The sequence below is a fragment of the Lepisosteus platostomus genome, chromosome 2, assembly GCF_059453375.1.
Source record: "Lepisosteus platostomus isolate fLepPlt1 chromosome 2, fLepPlt1.hap1, whole genome shotgun sequence".
Classification (NCBI taxonomy): domain Eukaryota; kingdom Metazoa; phylum Chordata; class Actinopteri; order Semionotiformes; family Lepisosteidae; genus Lepisosteus; species Lepisosteus platostomus.
In genome coordinates this window covers 76,519,554-76,532,167 of record NC_142612.1, presented here as the reverse complement: position 1 = coordinate 76,532,167, position 12,614 = coordinate 76,519,554, and the positions used below count along the sequence as shown (strand labels likewise).

The window sequence follows — 12,614 nt, the reverse complement described above, 5'->3', positions numbered from 1 at the left end:
AGTTCCAGCGGTCCTCTTGTGTTTCTTTCAAACCCAAGAAAGACCTTTTCTCAGAATTCTATTTTACAAAATTGATCTTTTAAAAAATACCACAGATTCAGGTCAACCCTTATCACGTTTGATCAAGCTGTGTTTCCTGGACATTAGCTTGTCAGTGCCTGCAATGGAGTTATCTTATTGTCCATTAATATTTGTCGATGTCATTGAGAGACAATAAAATCGCAACGACAAAAAGTAATAGTACTAATAGTCACTGCTTTGGCAGCACTCTAATTCATAGGGCATGCCAGTAAAGTTCTTTGAATCTGAAATCAATAGTAGAGTAAAGAGATTATATATTACTTTTTCATGACAAAGGTCAAACATTATAGGAGGAGGAGAGGAAACTATTTTATAAGGGTAGGGTTTATAAAAATTAAGGCATCTGGGCTCTGGGTTTCTTTTCAGTCCTTTTACTAGTTTTGAAACCAGAAGTGTGTGCTTTGGCTCAGCAACAGATATCGCCCACTTCTCTCCACTTTCCTTTTTTTCCCTCTCTCATCTACGATGATCTAATCTAACCCCACTCAATTAGTCAGGGAACATTAACCAAATACAGCAGGTACTGTACAGCTGTTTAGTAATATGATGAACAGAGATCTCAAATATCAATCTCCTTAAAATACAGTTATCCCCCCAAAACGTCCCAGTACCACCAAAACCCCTAGCACTGTCGTGACTGTTACATTATCATTTATTGTTAATCTAAACCTATTTACATTCAGAACAGGAAAAATACACAAAAACACCTACAGATGTCACTGTTACCCCTGTTGGCTATTTACACTTAGTAATTACCTCCCTTTTTGTTGTAAGTTCTTTGTGGTTGTTTTTGTTTTAGGCCAGCTTTTCAAAAATTTCAAAATCCCTTTTTAATTTATCCTGGCGTTCTTAAAAATACAGTATGCCTACTGTTGTTTTCTGTGCATATGCAAATGCTAAAGGCAGAGCTATATTTAATTCCAAATCTTTCAAACACAGAACATTTCTCCAGCACAACAGGCACAACATGGACCAATCCATGCAACTGCAAACAACAGGTTCAGTGTTCACTGTATAGGGCTCACCCACAGACAGCATGCAACACAGAATACCTTGGAGGCTCCTAGAAAGTGCATTATAGTATAGCTTGGATTGAGGACTAGGGGGCTCCACTGAAAACAACAAGAGGTTACAACAATGTAATTACCTCATCTGTTAGAGGCTATAATATCTAGGAGACCACTAATGGATTAAACTCATAATACTTAAAACAAGCAAGCCTGTCAGTTCTGTACATTGGGAGAACTTTAAGACAGAAAATGACACATCATTTTAATTACATAAGAGACTTTCAACAGGTTTAGAATATGACTGTTTGCCTAGGCAGGAGCTGGCCTTTTTCCTATTCTGTGAAACATACAGTAGCTCTGCATATGTGCTTTTCACTTATCTAGTTCAGTCGAGCTCATGCTCTGAAATATTAACTGGATAGAGAGGACATTTGCAGTTAAGTATAGTTCCTCACACTGGAGACTAATGCCTCTGATTCTTTAACCCATTCCTAATCAGACAATCCAAAGAGATGTGCTTGCAACTGGCCAAGGCTAATTTAACGTGCTCAACAATGACTTATTTTAAAAAAATTAGCAGAGACCTATTCAGATATTGTAGCATTTGAAAACGGAGGAGGAAAGACAAGCAGACTCACCTTCCCATAGATGTCATTGACTGTTACATGGACGAAGATTGAGGATTCTGTCATTCCCTCTAAGTAGACATGCCGGTAGCCTGCAGACAGAAAAAGACAAAATGTATTCAAGATAAATACGTGCACAGTGTGAGATGGTCACAACAGAACATTTTCAACTGACCTAAACAGTAGCAGACACAAATATGGACACACATTAAAAGCAGATTTCACTACAGTGATACAGCAATACAGTCATGAAGCCAAACACCTTAACTGGCATCACCAGCATCACTTTTCAAGAAACAAGTAACAGGGAGATCCTGGTTGCCAGATTTTGTAATGCAGCTTTCTGCAGGTTTTTCTTCTGCTCTACTTTCAATATCATTTTAAAAACTGACAAGCACACACTTTGACATGGGTACTCCTCCGGTCTTCACTTCCCCGTGTAATAACATCGCTTTAATTCTAAGCAGTGCTGCACATGGTTATTGAAGGTCGTTGAAAACATATGGCTTTGGGTTTCTATAATCCAGAGGAGCATTAATCTCATAAATCTTTCGTTCTGTGGCCTGTCCTAGTTATTGAGCATGCAGAGCAGCTGTAGAATCTGGAAGAAGGGAACCAATCCAAAATTGAAAACGCCAGGCACCGACCTGGCATCAAGCTGCTGAATGCCACAGTTCTCTGCCCGACAAAGTCCCTTCCAATAGGATCGTGGTCCCAGACGAGGAAACGAACTAAAGCCAATTCAGGCATGTGAACGGTGAAAGTCAGTGTCTCCTCCCACACCGGATTGAAGCCTAGAAGGGGAAAGAAAATTAAACACCAGATAAAAAATGACCTGGGGATAAAATAACAGCAAAGAAAGCACAAAACACAAAGTCACATTTGCTGATCCTTATTTATATCACAGCCATGAACATGCTAGAGGATAACCACGCGAGTTGCACTGGTTTTGGGAGGAGCCCATTTTAAGGTAGCAGAGCCCCACACGAGCATGGAATAAAATGGCTTTTACAGAATGTCTTTGGCCAAGCCTAATCATAATTCATCTGGATGCCTTTTGTGTCAAGCTGGCACAAACTTAATGCACAGCAGTTAACTGTTTCAGCCTGGGGCCTCAGACTTCTCTTGACACTGTAGTAAAAGCAAGTCAGCACATCAAACAATCAAGCCCCATGTTTTACTGATGATCGCTTGCACATCGTACTCTCAGTCTGTGTGACTGGCATATATATTGTGCCCCCACAATCAAAATATGTCTACCAATAAGAAACAAGGCACTACACTATAATTCTGAAGCAGACAACACACAATTGCTACTGGTAATTAAAAAGAACCTTACCATTATCATCAACGACTCTCGTCTGTTCCTTGCAACAGTCCACTGGTAGGCCAATGATTTCTACCTCAACATAAGGATCAATGATCTGTAGAAACAAGTTGTCAATGACAATGTCACTGTAGAAATAATCTTCTAGAGTTTGTGTCCACTCTGTAAAACTGGGGTATTTTGTTCAGAATACCCACATCAGGATGAAACATAATGAAATAAAGACTTCTTCTGTGTTTATTGTTCCAATTGCCTGCCTTCCTTTAAATTAGTAATCAGAAGTTATTGAGTCTTCAAGAAATTTCAATTAAATGAAATGTGTTTGGTGTTCTCTGAGTTTAGGGTAACTTCCAGTAGTGACTTCTAGCCACATATCAGAAAACCATTTCAAAGCCTTCTTAGGAACTGCTGCATCAACTGAAGTGCTAGTTTGCACCTAAAGAGTGTCTACTGGCCATAAACTCAGTCTGTTTATAGTCATAACCTCACTCAGTCAGTTTGGAGAAACAGTCCATCACACAAACTGCTCCTGCTCAGAAACCGTTTGGTCGATTAACCACACTCAAGTTGGTCTAACTTTCTCAATAATATTGTAGTACCAAACAGGAAGAAAATGTGGGTGCTGAGCAAACCAAAATGGTCACCTAAATGCCCTTTCTTTTTTTGTTGTCAATACATGACAAGAAAATGCTTTCAATTAACAAAAAACTGATTCATAGTGTAGGAAGCATACCATTAACATCTGATGCTCTCAAACTCAAACTCAGCTACACTTAAACACAACTCAAACAACTGCTGTCTGGTGTACCACTACACCCACAGAAACAAAACATGATTTCAGGAACAACCAGACCTGCCTCTGATTTCTACCCTACACTTTGCTTTGATAACCTTCTGTAGGGGAAAAAAGTATCAACTGTTCTAAAAAACGCAGTCTCTCACTCAGAATGCCCTTACTTAAAAACTGTCTGGCTTATTAGCTCAAAACTTTGAAGGCATCACTCTAGTGACAATATAGTTGACTTGGGACAAAATGGAGTTCCTGCATACACAAAGATGACCATCTGAGTGCCATTTTGTTCTCAAACTATCACTGTCATAGGAACCACTACAGCAAAAGATCTTAACCTTGGCTGGTTTCATAACGCTAAAACCTGCTTCAGACTTACAACTCACAAATTGGAGTGTCAATCTTTCTACCCAGAACAGGTCATGACCCAAAAGGTGAAACATGCCTTGCACTGCCATCTGCTCTTTTTCAAAAACTCTTCAGTTCCCTGTTTGTTTACTGGTGGTTCACCTGCCCTGTTAAATTGGTAGGGACATGCTTGGAAGTCAAAACTGCTCGAAGTTTTCAGGCTTCTCATTATTAACTATAATGATTTTGATTTTGTCATTATTGTACATTACAGGCATTTCCATTCTGTGGAAAAGGATATTCGTTCGGATGTCTCATTTTAATGCTGGTGAAAATAAAACAGGCAACTATACAAAAATCCACTCAAGACAAAATTGCGAAACTGCAGCTCACCTTGTTTCATACTTATCAGAGTTTCATTGTTTTTAACTGGGAAACAGAAATTTATTAAACATTTAAAAGGATATCACATGATGTAAACAGTCTTTTTAGACAAATCTGAAAGTAAATTAAAATGTTAATTTAGGTCATAGCTATAAGCTATCAGTTAAAGTACATTTACAGGAAGGTGCAGAAACAGCTGCCTCCTCCTTGATCCCAACTAACATTCCCACAATCTTCTCATTCTTTAGGAAAAAGGCCACAGTTGAGCCGCTTCTTCAGACAGTTGACTTCATTATGGGGTTACTCAGTTGACCCTCTGTTAAGGAACACGTGCTTTTAGTGAAATAAAATGGACAACGTTGACAGCAGTAGAACCAGTGTGAGAACCGAAGAGAAAGCTATTTTACCTCTCCTCTGTCCCCCAGCATTGAGTCCGGAGGTTTAGGTAACTGTTGACCACTAACGATTTTGAGAACAAGTTGTTTCTTAGGATATGCAGGAAGGGGATCGTCAGAGAACGGATTGAAGGAACCTGAAAATTCAAAGAAAAGAATGATGAGCAAGGGCAGGGTTCCCGGAAAATTTAAAAATAGGAAGCTAAATATCAGGTGTACAGAATACTTGACACAGGAATATTCATATTATATTAAACTAAACCTATATTGAATCAGATGAGTCAATTGGGAACAAAGTCTCATTGACAATAATGAGCTGGGGAGCACCCCTTTAAACTTTATACAGTCATTTTATATTGTGGCAATTTAAATTGGACTACTGGTAGTATGCTTACTTGAGGTTTATGTCATATCACAATATTGCTAATCCATGCTTTACAGCAGTTAGGGAACTCCTTATCTATCTGGCATGCTGTTAAGAAGAGTACCTAATCAAATGGGCGATCCAACTCACAATCAATACACAGTGCACTTAAAATCATCATAACCAGCACCCCTAGGCCACAGCACACTGCACTGACAACAGGTTACAAAAAGATGCTCTAGAGAAACCCATGCTGTGTTCATGTCAAGTCGTGCCTACCTTTGCACATAGGCTGGGGCTTTAGCAGATAGCCTTGGTTTCCATTCACCATGAATTTAGCTCGGTTCAGCTGCATCATGCGCCCTTCAGTCTGGTAGTTCAAGGCCACTGAGACATTGCAGTAAAGTCACAAAAAATAAAAAATGAGATCAAAACAGAAAGTAATGAAAGGTGCGAGCAAAGGAACCCAGCTGCATAAGAGGTACTGATGTGGACAGATTTATTCTGCTCTGGTAGGTCATTTAGCTCATTTCATGAAGCAAACAGACAGCATTGTTGTTCTATCAGTATTTTCCCACTGGGAACCTACAGACCTAGTTCAGTCTTTGTGACATTTACAAAACCATGAGGAAAAGGGCAATTACTGAAACAATTAGCTTTCAGATGGATGGGAATTCTACCGACAGCATTTGGATGAAAGCTGGACTTGCACTGAACTGGGAAATTATGGAAAAAGAGAAGAATCTACATTTTAATCTATAGCGGTGTGTGTGTGTGTGTGTGTGTGTGTGTGTGTGTGTGAGTGTGTGTGTGTGCACCCATGTGTGTCTGTGTTTTCAACCCAAGGAAATGAACTAAGCTAATGTCCACATCAATATAGCAATTCCAGACAAACTATGTGAGGAACTCCTTTCCCTGAGGAGTTTAAGTTGAGTGCAGATTGGGAAAAGTAAATACAAACAGAACAAAAATTATTACGTTCCTAGCAATGTAGGAACACAAAGGTGTGTGAGCATGTGTATATTTATATATACTGTATATTACTATATTTTTTCACATAAAAAGTTCACTTCAGACACATTTTACAAATCTGTATTTAATCTCTGGTGAAATGAATGCACTAAGGCTGTGACACTACACCCCTGCACCTCTGACTGGAAGGACGGGCTCTAAGTGGTTTGTCACTAGTTTTTATTAGAAAGAGGTAAAAACATTCCTCATAACATACTAAGCTTTATGTTTCTGTGCTCTGTTCTGTTGGTTTAAACCACATCAAACAGACAGTTTTGGAAACTTCTTCAAACACCTAGCGATGTCGAAAAACATTTTCCAAGTAAAAAGGTACAAAAAACAGCTACTCTGATGCAAACGTAGGAAGCGAGTCTATAAGTGTTTCACTTTCAAAGAGTTTCCTACTTAAAAAAAGGCATCGGCTGTCACGTTTGGAAAAGAGGAGGAGGTTAGATCTGTAAAGCAGAACCGTGTGTGACTGTCTCAGGCGAAACTCTGACAATGCCTGGAGGGTGTGGGATGCTGTGCAGCTCAATTAGTCAAAACATTTTTGTCACTTACCCAGCTGGCAGCCAATGTTCCAGTAAGCCTGAGGGTTAAAATTACTGGAGTCTATCCTATATGCAGATGGATAGATTCTGGAGAGCTGCTTCTGGTTGAACAAGATAAACTGCTCAGGTTTGTGATGTACCAGCTGATGGGCCCTGGTCTCACTGAAGGACAGGACATTCCCAGGAGTGCCTGAACGAGCCGGAGAAGAGCTGAGTCAGAGAGATGCTACACCGCTGCTCCTCAAAACAGAACCAAAGTCAGGAATGCACCAGTTTCATTCATTAGAAATCTTTATTGGCTCCTCGAAGGCACACAGAGTCATTTCTGAGGAAACCTGCCTGAGCAGGTGAATAGTGCTACCTAAAATTAGCACCAAAGTTTTAAAAAGGGCTGGTTTCCAAAAAACACGTTCTGAGATATTAATAATACAGTGTTGTAAGGGGTACCTTTAATTACCTAATTAAGAACCACTATGTCTTCACAGCAGACTTCTCATTCTTCCACTGAGCAAGAAATTACTACAGCTGGTGATTGATTGAAAGATACCATTTGACCAAACACCAATAATCTATTAGAAAACTACTAGAGAAAGTTCTTATCAAAACTGCCTTTGAATATCAGTCAACACAGATACAGATTTTAATATGTGGGCCCTGGAGTGGACTCTAATCAATTGCCTGCAACTGAACTACCTTAACAATAACAAGTCAACTCTAGCAAACAGTGGAGGACACTTCAAAACATTTATGAGCTGCACTGTCTAAGAGAATGAAAAGGGTCTTAGGTCTTAGTCTTAGCCTTTTCACATCGGTGAATACTGTAAGTCTCAGATATGCTAGGGTCATAAGAGAAACACATCTTAAGGTTCTTGAGCAGGCGAGAGATACAGGGAGAGAACAGTTTTAGGTAGAGCTAAGAAAGAGCAGTTCAGTTTCCTGATCTATGCAGGCGGCATAATTGTTTGTGCTGCCACTCTTCGGAACGCATGCCAGTTACATTTCTGTGAGTGCGTGCTGCCTATGAAAGGTTGGCATTACGTCCAGGGTGTAGTTCTGCATTGTAGGTTACTACAATGGTTGCTCCCAGGATAGGCTTTAGGTTGCTGGAACCCCTTTCAAAAGCTAAGCTACATTCTGGCCATGGATGGTTGATCTAATATTAAAAAAAAAAATGCGGCACATTTTCAAATATGATTTTTTTCATATGAAAATGGTACTCGAGGATCAAATCCGGTGTGGTTTTTGCCGAGATAAAACGAAGGTTGGGACAAACTGAAACACACTTTATTATAATATACACTATTAGTCTGCAGAACAGGTGACATACAGTAGATTCCATGTTGACATTCTTATTGATAACAGAATTGGACTCCTGGCTCCAGGGATGATGATGATGATGATGATGATATTTGTACAGTGCAATTTTTTTGGCTGTACTTGTATAATTCCCCCAGGAAAACTCGTTACCTTTCATCTGTCCGGGGGTCTTTACAGAGAATGAGAAAATTAGCATTTCATTACAATTTAACTACATTACCTTCCATTTAATCCCAGCCTAATAGAGTCTCTGTCAAATTGTAAAAATGCATCTCAGTCTCCAGTGCAAAGAAATGGGAAATTAGTTCTGTATTATAGAGAAGCTCTTCAAAGCCAGCAAGTACCAGATGTGTCCACACACCAGAAAAGCTGACAGCCCTCAGCTGCAATCTCAGCAAGCTGTGTCCGAAGAAATGAGAAGAAAACCGAAATGTTCCTTCTGATTAATGCACGTGAGACCGTATTTCTTTTCTTTTTTTTATTTTCTTACCTTCATCAAGAATGTCCTGTGAGGCAACAGAGTTTGTGAAAACCACCAGGTCTGAAAGATCCCGACTGAGTTTCATTGTCTTTCTGCGACGGCCCGCCCTTCAGTCAGAATGGAAGAAAAAAAAACAGTGATGACCAGGACTGTGTGCAACAGAAAAAAGCAAAACTCGCGTGTTTCAGAAAGGCAAGAGAAGAATACTCTCAGATTGGCAGCTCAGCTTTACTCCGGGTTCCAACGTTGCGTGGTGCATGTTCTTTTCCGAATACTTTTTTTATAAATATCCATACAAATTAAGAAAGACCTCTCTTGAAAGGGACCCCTGACCCAGAGTCTACACCTGAGGCCAGGACATTGGACCACTGCAGTACTAAGACGTGCATTTGGGAGACAATTTACAAACGCCAAGTAACCTGCTCTAGAAGGTATCCAAGATCCAAGAGCAGTGAGGCAGCAGTACTGACTGCCATTTCACCTTGCCACCCTCACGTCAAGTAATTATTTTACTTCAAAATTGTTTTTTAACGCTGTCAATCTAATGCTGTCTTAGCATTTGCACTTGCTGTCCAGACAGTAACAGGTGCTAATTTGATACAAGCCAAGTGCTAAAATTCTTACTGTTCCAAGCCAATCAGAGGATGAGAATAAAAACGGAAACACGAGGGTACCTATATAACATATACGCCCGTATATACGTACATATGGAAAGGTTTTCACAGAGTTTACCTGTTTGTTTATGGTAGTAGTAAAAAGACATTTTATCTGAAGGGCCAAAAACTATATAGGGCATAGACTCAAGACTCAAGAAATGTAAATTAGGAGACAAACAAACAGAATTCATCTTAAGAAGCTGTAAAAAAAAACAAAAAAATACTTATAGATTTAATGAAATTTAAGCATACTATTTCATTTCTTTCTAGATAGCACATAATGCCATGAACATCCATATTTTCTTCTCCATATATTTGCTGTTTTAAATATGTTAACACACAATCCCCTGATGCTTTTAGCACAGCGATATTTTTAGAAAACCTAAACTCCAAATTACAGCTGCCAGCTTCATCTGCCTCTCAGCTAGGAGCAAGACAACCCAGACTCCCCTGTGGTGAGGTTATGGACAAAGTAATCATGTCAAAACCCCGGGCAGCATTCAAAATCCAATTTGATTTTTTGTCCATTCAAATATCACTTATTAAAGATCATTTTATCATTTTATTTACATTAAAATTGTTTAAAGATGCTCACTCTCTGAGCCTGGCCATCTTTCCTTTATTTACTTTTTATGTTAACTCTTCTGAACTAGGTTAAGAAGCAAGCTATTTTCTTTTATGCTCTGGGTGGTGTTTTCTGTGAAGGATCTGTCACTTGTAATTTTTTTCTGATTTCAAGACTAGAAAGCTCTTACAGGCTTGTGCTTAATGTCTTCAGCGCTGTGGTTCAGGGCTGCACATTCTCAACTGCTTCTACAGTACCTTAGACTAAATCCTGTTACTGTGGGGGGAAAAAATTAAACAGATGCCATCGGTATTTGGTGAGAACGGAAGACAGACAGCATGCAGTGACAGGAGCCAATGAAAGGCTTGCTGACCTGTAGGACTGTCCTGTTTCTCTGCCCAATGCCTCATGCTGTCCTTCTTCCTCTATATCCGTGCTCTGAGACTTTGACCGTGACTTCCCGTGTCTCTGTTTGAACAAAAACACAGCAATGCGGTTTTGACACAAACAGCAGGGCGATTCCACAGCAGGCGGGAGAGGAAGAACTGGATGTACAAGAGTGCTTAATTTACAACTGTTCCGTTTCCCAAATCTCTCTTTTAAATGTCAGGCCCAGTCCAGTGAAAATTAAGGTTAGCAATCACACAGCTAGTTGTTCACTCTGTATTAACCCAACTGCAATTGCAGAGATAGCTACACAACACCAAGTGCAGTCTAGAGAAAGAACAGTAGCATATTTCAGCTTAGCCTTGGATTGCAAAGCTGTCATCTGGATATTTGATCTCAGATGCAGGTCGGTTCAGACTGCTGTGCTGCTGGACCAATATGTTCTGAGTGGGGTGCTCATTATAATACAGCAGGGACTCTAAAACAACGAAAAGTAGAGTCACTTCTCTTGTGCAGTTGTGGAAACACCATGTGCCCCTAAACACATTTTTAAGAAGCTGTTCCTTGTGTACTAATACCCTGCTCTAATGTAAAGTAAAGCTTACTGTAGCCACAAAAATATGCAGAGCATACACACCACACATCCAGGATCGTACATGTATTGTAAACATAGCCTGCAAGTGTGATTCATCACCACACATTTTCTATGCATAGCCTACAGAAAAAAATTTACATAATTATAAGTCTTCAGCTGAATGCCACTGAAAACTTTGGAAAACAAAAGAGCTCAACAATTTTAGTGGCTTTGGAGGGGGAATCTCAGTTTGCACTGCTGCTACGCCATTTGAGATGCAGTTTTTTTTTCTGTGTTTTTATTCATAATAAGACGGGTAGTGTTTTTATGTTTACCAGTGCAAAAGAAAAAAAAGAAGAAAAATCGCATTTCATCTGCAATATAATTGAGGCTTGGCACAAACAAAGGTCTGTGTTTTTATTTAATCTTATATCCAAGGGTGTATCATCACACTGCTAGCTATTTCCAATTCAAAAAGACTTGTAGATAAATAAAGACATTACTGTTATGAACGCAATGAAGATTAATGAAATTGTTAAAATACTGTGATTAACGCCTGACTGATTCAAAACCCAGGGCTGTTAGTAGGTCTAAAGGTCACTGAGCTTAAGGTTTTAAAGCGATGACAACCATACAGACATTTCAGACAACGAGATGCTTTCTGTTTTAGCATTTACAGAAATTCTCACCTTATGTTTTGAGAAGTTGCTCATAAAGGAACGGCTTTGGGACTTTTTTCCACTTTCTTTATGAAGTGAATTCTAGAATTAGAAAAAGAAAAGCTTCAGTCTCCTCACAGGCGTTTTAATGTTTAAGATTCTGGTTGTCGATCTGATTTGCTCTCCCACTGCCCACTCCTCAGCTCCTTTCAGCACTGACAGAGGCAGTAGCGAGCAACGACACTGTGTCCTTTCCTTCATTTCTAGCAAGGCAATGGGATTTATTCATGAGGAAGAATGAATCGCTGCAATTGCACTGCGGACAAAGCTGTTCTTTGGATAAAAACAAACTTGTCATATTCGCTGTGATATTGAAACAGTGAATCCATCCTGTATTAAAAATTAAAATACATAAGTGTGCTGTTCCACTGTCAACTACACATTACATTTTTCACATTTGTTAAAAAACTTAATTCTAGCTTGAGTACCGCAACCAATTTTACAATTCTGCCCTGTTAAACAGAAACTATGGTGTACAGGTCACAATGGTGTCCAGGCCCAGCTCTGGAGAATATTATCTGTGTGCAATATAAAAATAAGGAAATAAACTGGGTCTGTTTTCAAATCATTTTGACTAAGGAAGGTGAACATTTAGTCTAAATGTGATTTCAATGTAAAATTGCAAACCCTTCTTTTGTAAAATTACCTCCCCCAAATTTTGCTCTATAAACCTACAAGGTTGAAAACTTTGGTGAGCAGTTTTGTTAAGAGTGAGAGGTTTCCCTAAAAGGCACGGAAAGTAAAAAGTAATTTCTGAGTTATGACGTTTTCTAAATTAAACTCCCCAGTGATGATTGGTAGAAACTAATCAATAACCAGGTGTGCTTCCATTATACCTTCCAGAGGTGCCACATCGAGGTCTATTTTTGTGTGCTCCATTTAAAAAGGCAGTTAAAATGCCATAGTCAATTTTAAACTAATTAAAGTCCTGCCCTAAGGTATAATAGATCTGACAAGGATGCTGATATTCTCAATCATCCAAATAGGCTTCATTCAGTCTCTCGGTCTGGGTTAAAGACTCGTCACAT

General features: G+C 39.3%; 1 protein-coding gene across 5 annotated transcripts in view; it reads right to left on the bottom strand.

Annotated features, from left to right (window-relative positions):
* Positions 1-12,614, bottom strand: part of plch1 (phospholipase C, eta 1) — a 61,562-nt gene that overhangs the window by 4,565 nt on the left and 44,383 nt on the right. For 4 of the 5 annotated variants that reach the window (XM_088619049.1, XM_088619075.1, XM_088619065.1 and 1 more), the window contains 10 exons: positions 11,557-11,628; positions 10,280-10,374; positions 8,695-8,792; positions 6,898-7,077; positions 5,605-5,712; positions 4,974-5,098; positions 3,057-3,141; positions 2,365-2,511; positions 1,730-1,809; positions 1,134-1,193 (listed from right to left, as the gene is read on the bottom strand). In XM_088619049.1, coding sequence (XP_088475175.1) covers positions 1,134-1,193; positions 1,730-1,809; positions 2,365-2,511; positions 3,057-3,141; positions 4,974-5,098; positions 5,605-5,712; positions 6,898-7,077; positions 8,695-8,792; positions 10,280-10,374; positions 11,557-11,628 — 1,050 coding nt within the window. The remainder of the gene's footprint in view (positions 1-1,133; positions 1,194-1,729; positions 1,810-2,364; positions 2,512-3,056; positions 3,142-4,973; positions 5,099-5,604; positions 5,713-6,897; positions 7,078-8,694; positions 8,793-10,279; positions 10,375-11,556; positions 11,629-12,614) is intronic. The other variant, XM_088619073.1, reaches the window with a different exon arrangement.